Source organism: Callorhinchus milii, unplaced genomic scaffold (genome assembly GCF_018977255.1).
Source record: "Callorhinchus milii isolate IMCB2004 unplaced genomic scaffold, IMCB_Cmil_1.0 Scaffold90, whole genome shotgun sequence".
NCBI lineage: Eukaryota > Metazoa > Chordata > Chondrichthyes > Chimaeriformes > Callorhinchidae > Callorhinchus > Callorhinchus milii.
Genome location: NW_024704831.1, coordinates 150,038 through 170,000, shown reverse-complemented (window position 1 = coordinate 170,000; position 19,963 = coordinate 150,038). Strand labels below are relative to the sequence as shown.

The 19,963-nt window shown below is 47.5% G+C and overlaps 2 protein-coding genes across 3 annotated transcripts; both read left to right on the top strand.

Moving 5' to 3' along the window:
• The first annotated feature begins 1,399 nt into the window (after positions 1-1,399).
• draxina (dorsal inhibitory axon guidance protein a) lies at positions 1,400-10,204 on the top strand. Its single transcript, XM_007897842.2, has 8 exons — positions 1,400-1,424; positions 3,426-3,873; positions 5,662-5,742; positions 7,005-7,201; positions 7,704-7,812; positions 8,392-8,481; positions 9,199-9,288; positions 9,784-10,204. The coding sequence occupies exons 2-8, from the start codon at positions 3,429-3,431 to the stop codon at positions 9,894-9,896; spliced, it is 1,125 nt and encodes a 374-aa protein (XP_007896033.1). The 5' UTR covers positions 1,400-1,424; positions 3,426-3,428; the 3' UTR covers positions 9,897-10,204.
• A 547-nt stretch (positions 10,205-10,751) lies between these two features.
• Positions 10,752-18,807, top strand: agtrap (angiotensin II receptor-associated protein). Of its 2 annotated transcripts, none has more exons than XM_007897844.2 (5): positions 10,752-10,857; positions 12,562-12,596; positions 14,963-15,074; positions 15,609-15,822; positions 16,420-16,579. In XM_007897844.2, exons 1-5 carry the CDS (start codon positions 10,831-10,833, stop codon positions 16,494-16,496), a joined length of 465 nt encoding a protein of 154 aa, XP_007896035.1. In that variant the 5' UTR covers positions 10,752-10,830; the 3' UTR covers positions 16,497-16,579.
• The last annotated feature ends 1,156 nt before the right edge of the window (positions 18,808-19,963 follow it).

Sequence of the window (19,963 nt, the reverse complement as noted above, 5' to 3'; positions counted from 1 at the left end):
TCTCTCTCCGGTGTGTGTGTGTGGGGGGTCTCTCTCTCCTATGTGTGTGTGGCGGGGGGTCTCTCTCCTGTGTTTGTGGGGGGGGCTCTCTCCTGTGTGTGTGTGGGGGGGGTCTCCAATGTGTGTGTGTGTGGGGTCTCTCTGCTGTGTGTTTGTGTGGGGGGGGGGTCTCTCTCCTATGTGTGTGTGTGTGGGGGGGTTCTCTCCTGTGTGTGTGTGTGTGTGGGGGGGGGGGGGTCTCTCTCCAATGTGTGTGTGGGGGGAGGGTCTCTCTCCTGTGTGTTTGTGGGGGGGGTCTCTCTCCTGTGTGTGTGTGTGGGGGGGGTTCTCTCCTGTGTGTGTGTGGGGGGGGTCTCGCTCCTGTGTGTGTGTGGGAGGGGGGGATCGCTCCTGTGTCTCTTTGTCCTATCTCTGTGACACTGTCTGTCTCTGTGTGTGTCTCTCTCTAACTGCATGTGTGGTCTGTCTCTCTATCTGTGTGTGTATCACTCTCTGTGTGTGTGTGTCACTCTATCTGTGTGTGTGTCACTATCTGTGTGTGTGTCACTCTATTTGCGTGTGTCTCCCTCTAGCTGTGTGTGTTACTCTATCTGTATGTGTGTCACTCTATGTGTGTGTCACTCTATCTGTGTGTCACTATCTGTGTGTGTGTCACTCTATCTGTGTGTGTCTCCCTGTAGGTGTGTGTGTCCCTCCATCTGTGTGTCCCTCTATTTGTGTATGTATGTGTGTGTGTCCCTCTATCTGTGTGTATGTGTGTGACCCTCTATCTGTGTGTGTATGTGTGTCCCTCTATCTGTGTGTGTGTGTCCCTCTATCTGTGTGTATGTGTGTGTCCCTCTATCTGTGTGTGTGTATCCCTCTATCTGTGTGTATGTGTGTGTGTCCCTCTATCTGTGTATGTATGTGTGTGTGTGTGTCCCTCTATCTGTGTGTATGTGTGTGTATCCCTCTATCTGTGTGTATGTATGTGTGTGTCCTTCTATCTGTGTGTGTGTGTGTGTGTGTCCCTCTATCTGTGTGTGTATCCCTCTATCTGTATGTATGTGTGTGTGTATCCCTCTATATGTGTGTATGTATGTGTGTGTGTCCTTCTATCTGTGTGTGTGTATCCCTCTATCTGTGTGTATGTATGTGTGTGTCCCTCTGTCTGTATGTGTGTGTGTATCCCTCTATCTGTGTGTATGTATGTGTGTGTCCCTCTATCTATGTGTGTGTGTGTGTATGTGCCTTCTCTCCTGTTGCATCTCCTCTCTTTGTTGCCGCCCCAGTTCTGCAGCTGACATCATTGCCGGGAGCGCGCTCGGGTACGCGGATCCCACTCCATCACCTTGTGGGTTGGCGGCGGCGGCGGCGGCTCGGTCCCCGGGAGAGAGACAGACAGACAGACAGACAGAGAGAGAGAGACACGGAGACAGGGACAGGTAAGTGCAGCTGCAAACACACGCCCTTTTCTCATCATTGCATCCCTCGGGGTGATGGAGCTTCATCAACTTGCCCTGTACCTGCAGTGAGCATCCAGGTGTGGATCATTGTCTGCAGGTTCGCTCTCAGCCACAATCCTGCCATCAGCATTCAACCTGAGAGGGCGTTTATTGTGGAGATGTGACCGGTGTCTGGCCACACCTGGAGGGGGAGAGAACACTCTGGAACAACTCTCCCTCTATCCCTCCGCCTTGCCCCTTCCATCCCCATCTTCAGGTCAACCCTGAGGTCCTTCGTCTTCAACCGGTCACCTCCCCNTTCCCCACGGCTCAGCATCGTGCTCCGCCACCGTCAAGCGCTCTGGGACGCTACCCTGCGTGTGGGGCGCTGTGTAAATGCAAGTTGCTGTTGTTGTTGAGAGTTGGGTTTCCTGGTTCCATGTTCCTTCAGCTATGCTCAAGCTATATTTATAGCAATAATAATTATTGTTTGCAGGTTATTGTTGTCGAGCATAGTGACTGTGTATTTGGTAGACAATTTTTTTTTCAGATTGCTTGGGAGGAGCTTTGTTTTGGGATTGGTGGGCAGATGCAACAAACAACTTGCATTTATATAGCGCCCTCCATGCGGGTCAGCGTGACAGAGTACTAACGCACTCTCAGATATTTGTGTGAATCGGGTGCTGTATTTACCTTTGCCTGCGCCACTCCTCAAAGTTGCTGTGTGTAATTTGGCTGTCAGAATAGCCACTTCAGTTGACAACAATGACATGTGCAGTGCTTTGAGACATTCCCGCATTATTTCCTTATACCAAATAGAAGAATCATTAAGTGCTCCGAGATGCTACCCTGCATGAACGACGCTGTATAAGTGCAAGTTGTTGTTTATACTTAGGCAGGGCCAAGTTGGACTGGGGATAGTTGTGGGTGGTGGTGGGGGGGTGTTGTGCGTGTATGTGAAGGAGGTTTATCAGGTCGATATTCGGATGGTTGATTGGCTGTGGTGGTGTGTTGTGCTGAGGGACATGTCTGCAAAGCTGCAGTCAGGTGGGGGCCAGTTGGGCGCTGATTAATGTTTGGGGATTGATATCTGACAGAGCAGATGGAAAGTGGACGAGTCTCCCAGGGGCGGTTAATCATTAAGATTAACCCTTTCACAATTGGAAGGAGGGTCTGCACCACCTGAGATAGACACTGAATCCACAAATCTTTAAAGAAAAACAAATACTTTAACTTCTCCACAGTTTTGTCAGCTTTTCAAATAAAGAAATTGCAATTATACCCTCTAGTCAGTACGGACACTGAGGGGATCCTGTCCCATTCAGTGAGCAGGCATCACTTTACGACCTGCTGTCTTTTGCCACAGCTCTTGCTCCTGCAGTCCTTTCTATTGTGCACTGCACACAGGATGACGCTTTAGAGCAGATGATGGAACTCTATGACAAGACATTATAAAGTCAACAAATCTGCTTGAGTGAGTGAGTAGCAAACGGTTGGAACAGGCTCCCTAAGGAGATGGTGGAATCAGAAAGTGTTGTTTGTTTCAAGAACAAATTAGATAGATTTCTGGTAGAAAATAATATCTTGGGATACAGTATATAGTTTGGGACACAACATGTCAAGAGACTACCAGGATAGTAGAACAACAACAACAACAAGATTGCATTTATAGAGCGCCTTTCACGTCGGGAGGACGTCCCAAGGTGCTGGACAGTTGGGTCGGGACCCGAGCATTGGGGAAATGGTCAGGGTGAGGGGAGGGAAGGGAGGGAGCGAGGAGGGAGTAGAGAGTCAAGAGGGGAGCTGAAGGCACGGTAGAAGGCAAACTAGATGGACCTTGGTCTTCTTTCATCTAGTAAACTCTTTTGTTCTTAAGTCCCACAAGGATGAGACAAGCAGAAGATGGTTGGGAGCTGAATGGAGGTTAACTCAGAGAGAATGAATGCTTTTGTACTTTAGCTATGCTTATTCTGAGTTCTATATTTCTGACTGCTCTCATAGGACATGGCTCACTGGCACCTGCTATCTCCATTCCTTCTCTTTCTCTTGACGTTTGATGCTATCAGCCAGGTGCGTGCATTCGAGGCTGGAACTAGAGGAAAGAAAAGCACAGCAAAGCCCCCCACCAGCAGCAGCAACAACCTGCAAAGAGCAGAACATAGCCACAAGCATGGAGCACAGAGAAAGGACAAGGTGAGGAGACTGGTGACCCGAGTGTTAGAGGCAGGAGGGCCGGAGGAAGAGAGTGCCGGACTGGCGAGTCTCACTCCAGTAAGAGTGGAGATGGGCAGCCGTGAGCGACCAGCAGGCCTGCGGGGAGAGAGAACTGAAATGTACCCACGCTTCTTTCCTCAAGAACTGAACTACCCAATAGAGCAGCCAGGGACCAAAGGGAAAAGGCACAGAGAGAAGAAGGGGTCGCGGAGGGAACGAGCCCGGCACAAAGGTGGTAAGAAGGAACTAAGAATATTTCTTTGTAGGGAGAGAAGGTTATTCTGGTAAAGCCAGGAATGTCATCTTTTACATGATGCAAAGCGTTCTTTTCTTGTTGCAATCAAGGGACCTGAAATCCTTAGGCAGTAACATCACTTTTGCTTTAAAATTTAAGTTCCAAGCGATCTTAAAATTGAAAAACAACTTATTTTATGGACTTGGTGGGATTTTGGGGACTAAGTTGAGGATGAACCGACCTGATTTTAATTTGTTCTATAAAATACCTGTTATATAAATTGAAGAGATATTGAGAGAAAAACATAACTAGTGATAGCTATGAACATGATCACTTGCTGCAGTTATATAAAATAGTGTTTTTGTTGGGATTCTATCAGTGAGCAGCTCTGATACTGTAGTGGAGAGTCCTGCAGCTTCAAGACTAGGAGCTCGCTGGGATGAATCCTTGTCCGTGCTGAGTTTGTATGGGAAGGCTAAATTAATCTCTGCTTTCCCAGGGTTAGGGAGGGGAAAAGCAGCTAGGGTTCCTGCTCCTGCCCCCTCTCCTGGTTGTGCGCGTGTGTGTGATGCATCCCCAGGCTCGCCTATCATCACATATCAAAATTGGGTGGGGCTACTGAGGGCACTGCACCCCCAGCCTGAGGTCAGAATGGGGAGAAAATTAGAAAAATAATTGGACATTCATTTTCTATATTAAAAAGATTCAATCAGGGACAATGAAGAGCTCTGTGATGTGTTCGCAGTTTGATGATTCTTCAGTATCCCTGTCCCAAATATTTCCTCCAATTATGTTTCCGAGCTTGGAGTCCTTCCCTCAGGGCTCAGTTACACATTCTTGTTCAATTGCCATTTGGGATTTACCTCACTTAAAACAAGTTGCAGCTGTGATGGGCTTTGTGTCAACTGAGACAATTTTAATGTTCGTCTGAAGCTCCTCCCTAGGGCAAGTTAATAGATATGTGTCTGCCAATCTCTTGCTGCGGGGCATGGCGAATGTATGTGTCTCATCACCAGCAGGAAAGTCCTTCCTTACTAAGTCTGTTCTACATGGTAAGATTATCTGTTTTGCTCAGTGTAGGCGAATCAACATGCTTTGTGTGAGAGACATGAGAAGTCAACATCACTGACTCTGGCTGAGGTGTGCTCTTCCATCATCACACGTCGCACACCCACCTTGGAGGAGTGGTGAGGGTTGGGGGCGGCAGGAGATACTGGCATCCAGAATCCCTAGTCTTATGTGTGCGTGTGAGGGGGGCTGCGTGGCTGTGGATGTATGACTGACTTCTCTCTATGCTCTGATAATAATAATCCTCGCGTTTGATATTCACGTCTTCTAGATGTCTCAAAGTGCTTCACAGAATATACTGTAAAGTGAATTGACTGTATATTTGTGGGCGAAATGCAGCAGCCAATTGCACACAGCAATGCCCCACAAACAGCCATGGATTGAGTGACCAAATTATTATTAGTTGTGATGTGTCACATATTCAGGAATCCTTGACTATGGAGCTCTGTGAAATCAATCAAAGCCACCACCAGGAACAAAGTGAAGCCCAATAACAACAACACGAACAACAAAATTACATTTGTATAGCGCCTTTCACATTGGGAGGAGTTTTGGACCCAAGCTGGGGGTTGGGATCAAGGAGAGTGGAGGGCGGGGGGGGGGTGGGTTGAAGAGGAAGGTCTTAAGATGGGTCTTGAAGGAGGTAAGGGAGGGGCCGAATTGTATTTACAGTATAAATGTAAATACAAACTTACATTTATACTGCGCCTTTCTTAAAAGGTACTGGCTTGGCATCCGAGCTAGGGGTCGGAGCCGAGGGGAGTGGAAAGGGAAAAGATGACCGAAAGTATGATCGAAGAGGTAGGTCTAGAGGCGGACTTTAAAGGAGGTAATAATAATAATCATCTTTGCTCTTTAAATAGTGCCTACAAAGTCAACATCTCTGAACTTCATAATGATAATTGTCAGCTTTAGTGACCGTGTTGGTGTCAATCAGACCAGTGGGAGGGAGAGGACGACAGCATCTGGCTGCGATGGAGTGAATGACCAATAATTATTCTGGAGGAATTGTTAGCCAAGATATTGGCAGATACTCATTTTTCTTTCCAAACAGTGTTCCAGAATCTTTCTCCTAAACCTGGTCAGGAAGACGTCAAGACCTGAGTTTAACATCTTCCAAAGGTTGGTATCTCCACCATCGCCGCTAGGTGGCGCCATCCCCTCCACCATCCCTCTGGTCTGATTGACCCCCATTAGCACAACCCAAAGATTTGTCAGTGATTTGTCAGTGAACGCTGCCTGTTCCCCAATTACAGGCCAAGGTCCGGCCAGTAGACCAACCGTCCCCTCCAGCCTTCCCTCAGGCTGCAGAACAAGTCACTCAGTCGATGCAGAACAATGTTGGCAGCTGCAGGGCTGGAAATTGTGACATTTCATGAACAACCAGTACTCATGAGAGGAAGTGTTCGGGAGGCACTGAGCTTCTCATGTGCTTTCTGAGAAACTAATTACTATAATTAAAGCTCTGAGAATCTATCCCACGTGAAGGGCGCTATATAAATGCAAGTTTTGTTCTTGTAAAGGTCTGTGTATAATATCTGTTGAGACTGTAACTAAACCAGCGACTCTGTAATTAAACCAGTGATTTCTGGCTTTCACTGCAGTGTATCTCCACGCTCTGAAATTCAACTTCGCAACATAAACTGGGACATTGAGTTTCAGTATCTTTCTATCCGAGATACCCTAATTGAGGTGTGTAAACACACCCACAGTTTCTACATTTGAGTACATACTGCCTAATGTAGTAAAAAAANCCTTGTATTTAATTTAGCACCTTGTGTCATTGAGTTCTATTGTGAAGTGTAGTGACATGGTATTTTGTGGGCGAAAGCGGCATTCAATTTGTAACAGCAGTGCCCCATGAACAGCTGTGAAATGAGTGAACAATGTTATCAGAGGGATTGTTGGCCAGGAGATCGAGAGAGAGACTTCCTGTAGCTTACAATGCAGATCTTGTAGTTCCATCCTGACTACAATGTCCAGGCTCAGTTTATAGTACTTGTTTGTTGTCTGCAGTTCACTGTTGGGATCCCTTGATCTATATCATTACCTTCTCCCAGCAGGCAAATTCCCAGATGCTGAGCTAATCCCATTTTTCAAAGACGTGGAGATTTTTCAGGATTGGCCACAAAGCACAGCGTCAGACCAGCCTTCAACCACAGCTGTGCCCCCGTCCATCCCCATGGTGACGACCACACTGGTGACCACCATCACAACAGAGGAGGTACCAGTAGCGCCACCGGTAGGCAAACGCAAACAGGTAATCCAGGTAGTCCCAGGTAACGTGTCTATACTAATACCTGATTGTCTCACTTGAGAATTTCCAGTGATGTATTTCTGGGGGAACACAGAGAGATCCCCACCCACTAAACATGAACCTGTTTAGGTCACAAAACCCAAACTGCTTTTGATTCTAAAATCTGTGGGAGCGGCGGAAATGCACTCAAATGATGGCACCTGCAGTATTCAGAACTCTGCTTTAATCTTATTATGGATAGATCTGCATGTTCCATAAACCCTCATTATTTATCACAGCTACAGTCTGGCCTCTATGTCCGCCTGGAATCAATTATTTACCTGGCTCAAATTGCTCTCACCTTTCTCTCTGATGCCTCTTTATCAACTGTGTTCTGTGCGTCTTTTTCCCCCTTATTTCTGTCCTTATTTTTTCATTTGTTAATCTCTCCAACATCCATCCCTCCCTTCCCATTTCTGTTCCCCACCCCTCCACCCCCCTACACTCTTTGTTTACCACTGTGCAGGTGGCTGGGTGGAGAGTCAGGGAGGTGAACCCCACCCTTGACATGACCCTATTCGACTGGACAGATTATGAAGATCTGAAACCGGAGTCATGGCCTGCAGCGAAAAAAGGTAACCGTACCCCCTGCTATATACCCCCCCACCCCCACTCCACCACCACCACCGAATAAGCAGCCCAACCATGTGGGAAGCAACAGTTTTGACAACATATGGTCTGAATGCTCTGTGAATGAAGTATTTACAATAGCAACAACTTGTGTTTACAAGGCACCCTTCACTCAGGGTCAGGTCTCGGACAGCTTCACAGTGTCAGACTCCTCTCCCTGCGGAAAGTCAATAATCCTTGCATCTGATACAGCGCCTTTCACATCGGGCAGATATCTCAAAGTACTTCACAGGATTTACTGCAAAGAGTAGTGACTGTGTGCTTGGCAGGCCAATGTAGCAGCCAATTTACACACACTGCAAACAGCAATGAAGTGTATGCCGGATTTTTTTTTGTGTCTGGGAAATTTGTTAGATAGCCTACGAAAGAAACCTGAGACTGCATGTGGCGTCCCTTACTGTGCAGAGCATGTTAAAGCGGAGGTGCTGAGGACGTTTAGTTCAGGGCAGTTACAGATGTAGCTCTAATACAGCGTGAGGCACCGTGAAACAATGCAGATATTTTTAGCATTTTTTTTCTCACAGAGAAACGACGCAGCAAGAACATGAGCTATGGGAATCTGACCTCCGTGGCTGGAGTGGAGCCGTGCGACCATCACCTGGACTGTCTCTCTGGTACCTACGCTTACTGTTCACTTTCAGCCCTGACCACTCTCTGCATGATTCTTTCTCCTTTTTAGGGCACATTTCAGCCGAGGTGTCGGGACTGCCAGATCAACCCTCAGGCTGGACCAGTCCCTTAACACGTTGCACAGCTGAGACCAGCTCTGCAATTGAATAACAAAGAGTATACAATTGTGGTGTCTGTGTTTGGTCAATGAGCTCAAACAGTCATTCCCATGTTTCTGTGTCCGCGTGCTCAGAGCATGTTCACTTGACATTTCTCCCCCACACACATTGTTTATAATTACAGTAACAAGCTGCCGGAAACTGATCTGTCCCCAGTGATAATTCCCCAAGAGGAGCAGTGAGCAGAGAGCATGCAGTGGCCCTCTCATTGCTTCCGTGTTACATTGCTTCTGTACAATGTCAATTTGACAGTGAGATTGTGTGCATGTATCCATATACGCTTATCTATGTGTGTTGTGTCTATATATATACACACACGCAGTCTATATGTTTGTATTTGTGCATGTGAATATTTGTCTGGTTGTGTGTATGTGTATCTCCCTTGCCCCGTCTGTGCGGTGCACTGTAAAATTCTCATAGACTTGTAAACTATTTAAACGCTTGGTCATTGTATGAGGTTTGTGGGCCAAGTGTTTAGCTACTAATCCCACAATCCCAGATCAGGTCCTTGTGGTTGAACCACTTCTGTTTCTCTCACCTCAGGTTCATGCTGTGATTTACGGCAACACATCTGCAAACCCCACAACCGTGGTCTCAACAATAAGTGCTATGATGATTGCATGTGTGCAGAAGGTGAGTGATGTTCTGGAGGTAGTGCTCTGCCCAGAGGAACACAGTGGGATTTGGACCCTGCAGTTCAGGGTCAGAGGTTCACCACGGACACTAACTTCTGTCAGTCTGGCTCAGTTTGGTATGCTCTCGCCTTTGAATCAGAAGGTTGTGGGTTCAAACCCATGTTGGGGAAGTCGAACATGTAGTCTAGGTAGGCTGACATTCCAGCAAAGTGCTAAGGGAAGTGCTGCATTGTTACTTTGGATGAGACATTAAACCCAGGTCCCGTCTGTGCACTGTTCAGGTGAACATTAAAAATCTTGCAGCGCTGTTTCAAAGAGAAGGGAATTTTCCTCCCGGTGTTTTGGCTGATAAAGTGACATAGTTGAAGGGAATTATGGTAAGCAACGCAACACATTAATACTAGTTATTGAGGTGATGAGCTGTGTTCTAGAGTTCTAGAGTGAGAGAACCCAGAAAGTAGCATTCCTTTCACCTCCACTGTGTCTTTGCCAGGACTACGCTGCTACGCCAAGTTCCACCGGAACCGCAGAGTGACACGACGGAGAGGCCGCTGCGTAGAACCAGACTCAGCAAACGGTGACCAGGGTTCGTTCATTACAGTCTGACAACCCCCACAGAATCCACCCCCTTGTGAATATTCCTGATCGAATCCAGAACACATTGGCAGCTGGCCCCATAAAATATTGCCGTCTGGGCTCGGCAACGCACTCCAGGCAGCCTCAACATTCCTTATTGGGACAATTCAATGCAGGCATCGTACCCATCCTCTCCTCAAGGTTGGGGGGAAGGAGGACTAAGCAATGTCATAGTATCTGTGTCGTATTGCATGTGATTTGTGTAGTGACTGAGCGCGTGTGTGCTTATTGGTTTCTGATTAATTTAATGTCGGCCAATAAAAAAAACTGTTACAAAAGGTTTCGGTTTTGTGATTTGTTCTCCCACCCCCCACCCCCCCCACCTGATCGTGGTGAAGCTTTTAATACTATTTCCCACTTCTACTCATATTCAGGTGTCAACTTGGTTCAGTCGGTCACGTTCTCACATCTGAGTCGCAAAGTTGTGGGTTCCCCCATGTGTGAGAGTTTGAGCTCACAGTACAATACTGGGGCGAGTGACAGCGTCAGAGGTGCTGAGGACGTTAAACTGAGTCTGTGCCCTGCTCAAATGGATGTTCACGATTTCATGGCGCTATTGGGGGAAAAAAAGGGAATTCTGGCTGACAATCCTCCAGATATGATTCCTCATTCACTTCCAGGCAGTGTGTGGGACATTGCTGTGCGCAAAAGTGGCTGAAGCAAACCTACAAACTACAGTTACTGTTCTCCTGTGTCGAACATTGTGAGATTCTAACCATGTGAGGAAGCGCTGTGTCAAATGTAAGGACTATTTTTATGACCTGTCTGTGGGTTTTGAGGAAAAACCCACCAACCTCTCTCTAGGACCCCGGGCCGCGGACCACGCGCCAGTGAGTGTCCGAGTCACGTGACCCGCCAAGCCAGCGGGAGTCACGTGGTGCAGCGGGTGGTCGGAGTGGCGACCATGGAACTCCCAGTGGTCAGCCTGAAGGTAAGGAGCCGCCAGGACAGCGAGCGCTGCGCCACTCCCCTCCCCTCCCCTCCCCTGACAGTCTGCCCGGCTCGGCTAATGTCTGTCAGTTAGGCAGGGGATAGGCCTTAACGGCGGTGTGCAATGTAAAGGGGCGAGTACACATCTGCTGAGCAGATGTTAGCTCTGTGCCCTGGGTGTGTGGGCAGCTCCGGCCCCGGGTGAGGTCAGACCCGGTCAAGGTGTTGCCTCAGTGAGGCTGAAGCTAACGTGGCAGCTTTGCCGACCTTTCTGCCTCTCCCCCTCACCCCCCCACCTCTCCCCCTCACCCCCCCCACCTCTCCCCTCACCCCCCCACCTCTCCCCTCACCCCCCCCCACCTCTCCCCCTCACCCCCCCACCTCTCCCCTCACCCCCCCCACCTCTCCCCCTCACCCCCCCCACCTCTCCCCTCACCCCCCCCACCTCTCCCCTCACCCCCCCCACCTCTCCCCTCACCCCCCACCTCTCCCCTCACCCCCCCCACCTCTCCCCTCACCCCCCCCACCTCTCCCCCTCACCCCCCCCCCACCTCTCCCCCTCACCCCCCCACCTCTCCCCCTCACCCCCCCCACCTCTCCCCCTCACCCCCCCACCTCTCCCCCTCACCCCCCCCACCTCTCCCCTCACCCCCCCACCTCTCCCCCTCACCCCCCCCCACCTCTCCCCCTCACCCCCCCATCTCACCCCCCATCTCTCTCCCCAGACTTTCCAGCGGAGGCTAAAACGAATCCCAAATTTTCAGCGCAAATTGGCACTTACGAATGATGTGAAGTGTTTTGAGATATCCTCCCGACCTTAACGCCGCTATATAACTTGCGTTTTGCCCACAAAGTATAGTTAATTCACTTTACAATATATTCTGTGAAGCGCTTTGAAACGTCTCAAAGACATAATAAGGTGCTATATCAAAAGCAAGGATTACTATTATTATTCTTGTATTAAATGTAGGGTTATTAAAATGCAGTTTAATTTAGAGCTACCATAGGGATAGGGTTGTCCTCAAGACAAGTTTTTGGCCAGTGTAGATTTATTCTAGATCCAATCTCTGCTGTCAATACCCTTGTGCAAAGCACTGACGTACGTTGATAAGAGTAAATCAATAATAATCCTTGCATTTGGTATATCACGTTTTACTTCTTATCTCGAGTAAATACACTGCCCCAAAACGTATCACATCGGATGTCTCAAAGCGCTTTACAGGTTTCCTGTCACGTGCAGTGACTGTTTTGTAGGTGTATGTAGCATCCAATTTTCCGACAGCAATGCCCCGAAAACAGCAAAGAAATAAAAAGTCAAATCGCTTTCTGCTGTCCGCAAACAGCCAGTTAAAGAGCTGTAGGTTGTTCGGGCTGAGGACATGAATCCTGCTCATCTGTGCCCGTTTCATTAATGAGGCATAGGCTCAATGTGCTGTTGGGATTTGGTGAGAAGGACACAAAAGCAGCTTGTTTAGGAAAGCTAAGATTCATATAGAATGGTTCACAGTCTATTCAGAAGCTGTGGATTAGGTCTCTTCCAGCATGATATGACTTGACCTGGAGGATCTTCTTAGATACCCATGATGGCCAAGCAGACGAGGTTGGGCCAGGCCGTACGAATCATTCTGGATTTGTGGAAGTTGCTCTTTTGGGCTTTGTTTATAGTGTAAGTGTCTTGTGGATGAACTGGATTTTCTTCCCACAGATGATCCTCATAGTCCACTGGCTCCTGACAACTTGGTAAGTGATGGATACTTGAATCTTTTATTTGCTTTTCCTCCAACCGACTGGTGAATACTACTACTAATAATAATCAAATCTTGTATCTGAGTGCCTAGATCATTGGAATTCACAAAGAGCTTCACAGGTAATTGCTATCAAGTGAAACGATTGGGTTTTTGTAGGCAAACACAGCAATCAATCGGCAACTGATCTGTGATCAAAATCCTATTTGTAGAATACACTTATTTTATATTTGCACCTTTTCCCACTGAAACCAGTGCTTATACAAACAACATCAGCCAGTGTTTATATAAAAATATTGCAAATTGGAAAATACTCAACATTATTCTGGAAGGCTCCAGATTCTGATTCTGGTGCAGAGAGGTTACAATAACAACCTGCATTTATGTAACGCCCTCACACATGGTAGCATCCCAGTCTGTCAAAACCTTCCACTTGTATCTTCTTCAGTGAGTTCAGTTCCTGAACAATGCATTTAGGATCACTGGCTGACTTGTGATAACAACAACTTGGATTTATACAGTGCCCTCTACACCGGACGGCATCTCAGAGCGCTTCACAGTAACGGATTACGGGACCAAACCAGGGGGAGGGGGAGGAAGGTGACCAAAAGAAAGGTCGAAAAGAAAGGTCTTACTCAATCCTTTAAAACAATGTTTTCTTTCAGGAGTAATGTTGTCCCAAAGAAAGCCATTCTTGAAAGCTTTCCAGTTTGTTCTGTGAAGGAGAGCCTGTTATCCTCCGCTAGATCCCATAGTTATTACTTAAAGATGCATCAGAATCATGTTGTGGTGCTCAAAAATAATTGTGTTTGTACAAGGGCTGAACGTTAAAGGAAGAAAGAGTCAAGATGTTTGTCCCTTAACTTCTAAGCTTTTCCTGAGTTTACAATATTTGAAATTTCACAAGTAACTGTGATCTTTGGGAGACTGGAAAGATAAAGAATTTGCATTTTTGTGGGCGATAATATCAGAATATCTCATAGTAACTACTCTTTTGTGCAGTGACCGTGTTTTGAATGCAAAAAAACACGTTAATGCAAGTTTGTTCTGGTGTGAGTGCAACCTGCTCCTAAAAACAGCCAAGCTTCAAACCAGAAGCGATTAAGATGCACTTGTTTCATGTTTGCAAATCAAACACAGCTTTGTGCAACACAGTGATGGAAATCAGAGACGCAGCTGTGTCTGGGTTGTGAAATTTATTTTACAAAAGGTGAAGCTGCAACATCTGATTGCAAACTCAGAGCGGTTTAACTCCATCAGTGACACGCTCCCTGCAGAGGTCTCAGAGCAGAATATGTGCTCTTTGTGTTAGTTGAATAGGGACATGATTGATTCATCCCAAGGCAGTGCATAATTATTCTGCCTGTGTCCATGTAACTGCTGCTGTTGTGTGCAGGCAGGTGGATGTTTGCATAAAGCACAGAAGGAGAACGGCACTTGGCTCTTTGTACCACGCACAGTGTTATCCTCCAGGTCTCTCCTGAATTTAATCAGTGTTGTAACGACCATGAAATGCACCAGATGTCGGATTTCCCTCCAACTGAAAAATGTACATAAAGTACATACGTGATGCAGTGTCCTCTGGGCAGGAACCCGCTTGGCTTTCGTCATTTCAAGCTCTGACCATAATAATCTCTCCCAATCGTTCACTGCAGCTCATGGTGCCTGTGAAGAACTTCCATGGCCTCGCATCACCCTAAATCTGTGACCCTGTTCCCCTGGCCACTCCTTCGCCACCTGCTTTGGGTCCCTCCAACCAATCTGTCCACCATTGTACAATCTGCCCACCAGGCTTAGCCACTTTGCCCAATCTCTCTGTCTCGCCCACTTCCCTTGCCTTCAAATCCCACCTGAAGAACTACCTCTTTGACTATGCTTTTGGCTACCTACCTCACAGATCAGGCTCCTTTGCAAGGCATTTTGAGACGTTCTCCCAAACTCCAGAAGTCTGCAGTTGTACCCTCTCCTGGACCACACTGCTTGAACCTGATATTCTCATCCTTGCTCAGCTCCACATTCAGTGGATCAAATTCAAGACCCTCAACCTCATATTAAAATCCCTTCATGATCTCACCTCCACTCTATCTATGTGACCTTCTGCAACTATACCGACCCAGCTGCTCCCGTCGCTCAGTGAACACTGGGTTACTTCACAGGCCCCACCCAATACACCCCACCATTGGCCAGTAAACTGGAAACTTCTGATCTCAGCTTTCCTAGGACCTGGAAATGTACCTCTCTTCCCAGTCACTCAGCACTGTTGAGCACAGCTTTTTTCTCTATTTAACCTCAGTTGTCAAGCTCCCCTGGTCTGATTTTCTTGTGAGACTTGGATGACTGATGTTGTTTTTCTGTTGTCAGGGGTTGCCTGATACAATGGCTTCCAGTACCCTACCTTTGGAGCAATTACACTGTTTTGGCCATTGGTGTTTGGGCTGTTGCTCAGAGAGACTCTGTGGATGCTGTTGCTATGGTGAGTACCCCCTAATACCCATAATACCATTGGGTTGATGCCAGCAAACTGTTTCCAGATTGACAGCATCTTCCATTGTAACATGGTCAGATGTTGTAGTCTCTTCCTCCTTCCCATGGTCAGTTGATCTTATCCCTTGGATTGCTGCCAAAATTGCTGTAGTCTCCTGCCTGACCCGCCCTACCAACGGTGGCCGAGCTTTCAGCCTCTCTGCTCCCGCACTCCGGAACTCTAGACCACAGTCCCTTCACCTCACTCCCTCCCTTGCCTCCTTCAAGGCCAGTCTCAAGACCCTCCTCTTCGATCGTGCCTTCGGTCGCCCTCCTACCTCTCTGCCTTCCCTCACTCCTACCCCACCCCTCCCCCATACTCGGGTACTGACCCCTGACTGTCCAGTGCCTTGGGACGTCCTCCCGACGTGAAAGGCGCTCTATAAATGTAATTTTGTTGTTGTTGCTGCCTGTATCTATTCCTGAGACTTGTTGGTTGGTAAATAACCTAACGTTTCAGTTCTTGTCTACGTTTCTCTTGCAGGTTCTGGTTGGCATGTTACTGACCATTCTGACAGACATCATCCACATTGCTGTCAGTTACGAGCGTTCAGCAGCAGGTCAAGTAACAGCCATTCAAGACCAGTTCCGCTTCAGTGTTGGCATGGCCATTCTCAGCCTCCTTTTGAAGCCAGTTTCCTGTCTCTTTGTGTATCAGATGTATAAAGAGCGTGGAGGAGACTACAACCTGAACCTTGGTAAGAGCAGACTAGGGGTTAGCGAACTTCCGCGAGGCTTAGGGGAGGGGAGGAAGGTGCAGCAACTCAGGCTCTAGGTAATCTTCAGAATTTAGAGATGGCAGTGTAGTTCTTCTCCTAACCCCCACAAAGTTTAATTAGATCCAAGAGCACACACATTCTGGCTCCATCATGCTCCTGTAGTGCTGAAACAGCAGAAATTATTTAGGAAAGACCATCATTTGGACCATTTTCATCCATATACATAAGAGGAATTATGAATCTCAATGGTTTTGATAAGGTTACAAAGTATGTGGCTTATCCCTTGATCACAGCTCTCGTTTTAGTCGTAGTTTGCACAGAATGCAGGAATCCAATTTGTTTTGCCAAAGGAACAGGTCTGAGTAGAAGCATGATGATAGGAGGGGATGAAGGGCTCTTTTTGATTGCACTCAGTCATGATGTTTCTTGTTTGTAAATGCAGATATTAATGAGTTACCTTATGTCTATTCTGAAGGTGTCATTACGACTGTCTGTGTGCATATGGTTTTATGTATTTATGTATGCTTTTCCCCTTCCTGTGTGACCTTTCCAATTTTCCTGCTCTTTCCATCTCAGACCTGGACGCCTCCATTGACAGCAGGTTTACGTGCGATAGTGTTGAATCCAGCTCCCCCTATGGCCGCTCCTACTGAACCACCTGTCTCTGCCTTTCTTCCAGTCCGCCTGCACCTTTCCTACACAAATCCCTCCTTTAGCTGCAGTCCAGAACCCTTCTGTCTTAATGGGTGAACATCCAGCATTCATACCGTCTCTCTGCCGTGCGGAAACTCTGCTGCTATTGTTTCATCCTCTGTCCTTCACCAAGATCTGCATTGTTATAAATTTACATTTTTCATTTTATATAAACATTTTTTTTTCACATTATGGTACTTTAAGTTCTTCTTGAAATGGGGATGTTATCAAAGCTATGAAGAATTTGAATGTTTGTTTTTCCTTGTACATTGAGCTTTGGTGGAGTTGTCTGTGGATGAGTTGGACTTGGTCTCACAACCATAATCTCCTATTGGGCTGCCTTGGCAGTCTGTGCTTAGGTACTTCTTGGGGAAAATAAGCGAACATGTGCGTCTGTTAGTACCTGTATTGCAAAGCAACTGTGAGCAGGATGTATACTGCTTGCTTATTCACTAATAGGATGGAATGCCAACAGTAGCTGCCCCATTCCTTTCCTCCGTATAGATTTCAAGTGCTTACCTTTGTAGAGAATGGGAACCCAATTGTCTGCTATTACTACCTACTGAATTCTGTTATGGTTCAATACTTGTTTTCTCCATGGAGAAAACAAGTATTGGACCATAACAGAATTCAGTAGGTTACTTGTGCTCAGTAACTTCTGCGCTTATTCTTAAAAATAATGCCTGCTCACAATTGGCATAAGCAGCACACCTCTTATAAACTTTAAGCCTGACACAATCTTTTTTGTTTTGGGGGAGCCAAAGTGATCCTTAGTATTTAATACATTGCTGCAGTTACAATTGGGGTATTGCAAAATATTCTGCTATTGACTAATGCTTTCGCAAAGTCAAACCAAATGTGTTTTTTAATGGAGTGAGTTTAAATAATAGGAAGTTTGAAATAGGAGACCATGAGCACTGATAACTAATTGAGTCACTGGCAGAATCTTGCAAACTCGCCTGTGGATTTACAGTGTCTATTCACTGCGGGAGGACAAATGAGATGATAGTTTGTAAAAAGAGGATTGATTGGTTGAGTTTCCTGAATGATATTACAGGACACATGGCGCCTTTGTGATGCGGAAACCTCGGACATCAGCCTCCCAAGAGTCTCCCAATCTCTTCCCCCTCAAAAGATTTCAATGTTTGTGCCATCAGGAGAGTGACTCTTCTCTATGAATCATTCCGTACAGGTTTCCCAGATTTAAGTGGTAATCGGGATCGAACTTCATACCAGACCATCGATACTCAGGAGCCGCATCACCAGCCTGGCACATCCGCAGGCAGCAAGACAGCTTCAGAAAACTATTAAAGTTGTAAGATGTACATGATGTACAATACCATGTATAGATACTATGTGCCTTAGGTTTACAGGAAGCACTGTTGGCTTATGTTTGTAATGGTCAGTCCAAATGCTCAGTGTATGTCTTGCTAAGTAAGGGTGAGTTGCTCTCATTATACAAAAGCAGCAGCTGTCTCTCAGGCTACAGTGGGTGCAGTGCTCAATGCCACTATGGTAATGGGACTGTATAAAAATGGGATCCCCGATTGAAGTCGTAGAATATTATAATTAGTCTGATAGTTGCCTGCCAATTTTGCTGAGTCTGCAGCTGAATGAAACAAAAATATTTTCCCGTGATTGAGTGGGGCGGGACAGGGCAGGGGTGGCAGAAAAAGATCAGAAACTGGCCCAGTGCTTTTGGGTTTGAATGGGGAAATAGCCAGGGTTCCTGCACCTGATTGCTATGGACTTACCCTGCACGGGGGAAGAGGAGGGGGGAGGAAAATAGTGCCAATTAAATCAAATAAATGTTACTTTGTACCCCTTGACTGCTTAGCAATGAGAATATGAAACTGCCAAATCTCAGGGGGCCAATGTTGCTTTATATGTGACCCCCGGGGTCTCTCGTGTGTGTCTCACCTTGACGGTTACCCAATTTCCTCGCACGGCGTCGTCTTCCTTGAGGGGAAAGCGCCTCAGGAAACTGGAGCTTGGCAGTGGGTGATGGATCCTGTAGCCATGGTGACGAGAGCTGGCGCTCCTCTCGCCGCTCCTCTCGTCCTATCGATGCTTAAACACGGCTCTGCGATTCTCGTCGAGTTTATTTGCTGGCTCCTTCGAAATTATCGGCGTGGAGATAATTTAAAGGCCAGGTCCGTTCCGTGCCTTAGTTCCGACGATACTCAAGTTCTGTGTGAAGTGCAATGTAATTTGTGGTCCGCTACATCTGTTGATTGCCGACGAAAGCCATTAAAAAGTACAGACCGCTGTAAACTTGCCTGGGTCTGCCTCTTTTTTTTTCCCCCCCCCACCACCACCCCCTTTTTTTTTGAAGAAAACTGGAAAAACGTTGACGTTTTCTCCTCACAAAACTTGGGACACTTTACCCACAGGCATTGCAAAGAAAAAATACGAGGCAACGCCACGAGGGCTCCGGCCGGTTCGGGTGCGGGTCACCTGAGGGCACAGGCCTCATATGGACGCGTGTTGACTGGACGCCTGGTGAGCCGCCACACCAATGCGCTGGCTTCTCGCACTAGAAGTTGGCCAACCTCTGGGTGGCCATTGCGTAAGGCAGTGTCGGGCTGAAGGAATGGTCACACCGAAAGGGGAAGCAGAGGAACCGCAATCCGGGACAGAGGAAGCCGCGAGCGCCCAACTGGCGGTTGGGAGGCGGGTCACGTGCCGCTCCCCCCCCCCCCCCCCCTCTCCTCCCCCGCACGCGCTCGCTCGCTCGCTCGCTCACTCACGCTCGCGGCAGCCGTTCGGCCGCGCGAGGCCAAAGGCGCGAAGATTCAAAGCCCCAACTGTCAAAAGCGAGAGCGCGTCCGATAGCGCGTGTCTCACACACACACACACACACACAGAGAGAGAGAGGGAGAGGGAGTGAGTGTGTGAGAGTGAGCGTGTGAGAGAGTGAGTGTGTGAAAGAGTGAGTGTGAGAGTGAGCGTGTGAAAGAGAGAGTGAGCGTATGAAAGAGTGAGCGTGTGAGAGTGAGTGTATGAAAGAGAGTGAGCGTGTGAGTGAGCGTGTGAAAGAGTGAGCGTGTGAGAGAGTGAGTGTATGAAAGTGTGAGTGAGCGTGTGAAAGAGAGAGTGAGCCGTGTGAAAGAGAGAGTGAGCCGTGTGAAAGAGAGTGAGAGAGCGAGTGTGTAAAAGAGAATGCGAGAGAGTGAGTGTGTGCCGGAGAGAGGGGGTGGGGGAAGTGTGTGCGAGTGAGAGAGAGTGTGTGTGTGAGATAAGAAAGAGAGTGACGTGAGCAGGCCAGAGTTGATGGAGGAAACGACCAGGGGAATAGATCACTGCTGAGGAGAGCCATTTGAAGGCGAGGACAGTAATAATCCTTCCATTTGTTATCGCGCCTACAAGGATCTTAAAGTTGATGCGCTGGGGGAGTGAGTGGGAGTCATTGGAGCTGGGCAAGGAT

Excerpts from the sequence above, each read along its gene's own strand:
- draxina (XM_007897842.2), top strand. The coding sequence starts at position 3,429 with ATGGCTCACTGGCACCTGCTATCTCCATTCCTTCTCTTTCTCTTGACG. Across the intron at positions 3,874-5,661 it reads ACGAGCCCGGCACAAAGGTG|GTACTGGCTTGGCATCCGAG; the intron begins GTAAGAAGGAAC and ends CTTTCTTAAAAG. Across the intron at positions 7,202-7,703 it reads CGGTAGGCAAACGCAAACAG|GTGGCTGGGTGGAGAGTCAG; the intron begins GTAATCCAGGTA and ends ACCACTGTGCAG.
- agtrap (XM_007897844.2), top strand. The coding sequence starts at position 10,831 with ATGGAACTCCCAGTGGTCAGCCTGAAG. Across the intron at positions 15,075-15,608 it reads CTGTGGATGCTGTTGCTATG|GTTCTGGTTGGCATGTTACT; the intron begins GTGAGTACCCCC and ends TTTCTCTTGCAG. Across the intron at positions 15,823-16,419 it reads AGACTACAACCTGAACCTTG|ACCTGGACGCCTCCATTGAC; the intron begins GTAAGAGCAGAC and ends TTTCCATCTCAG.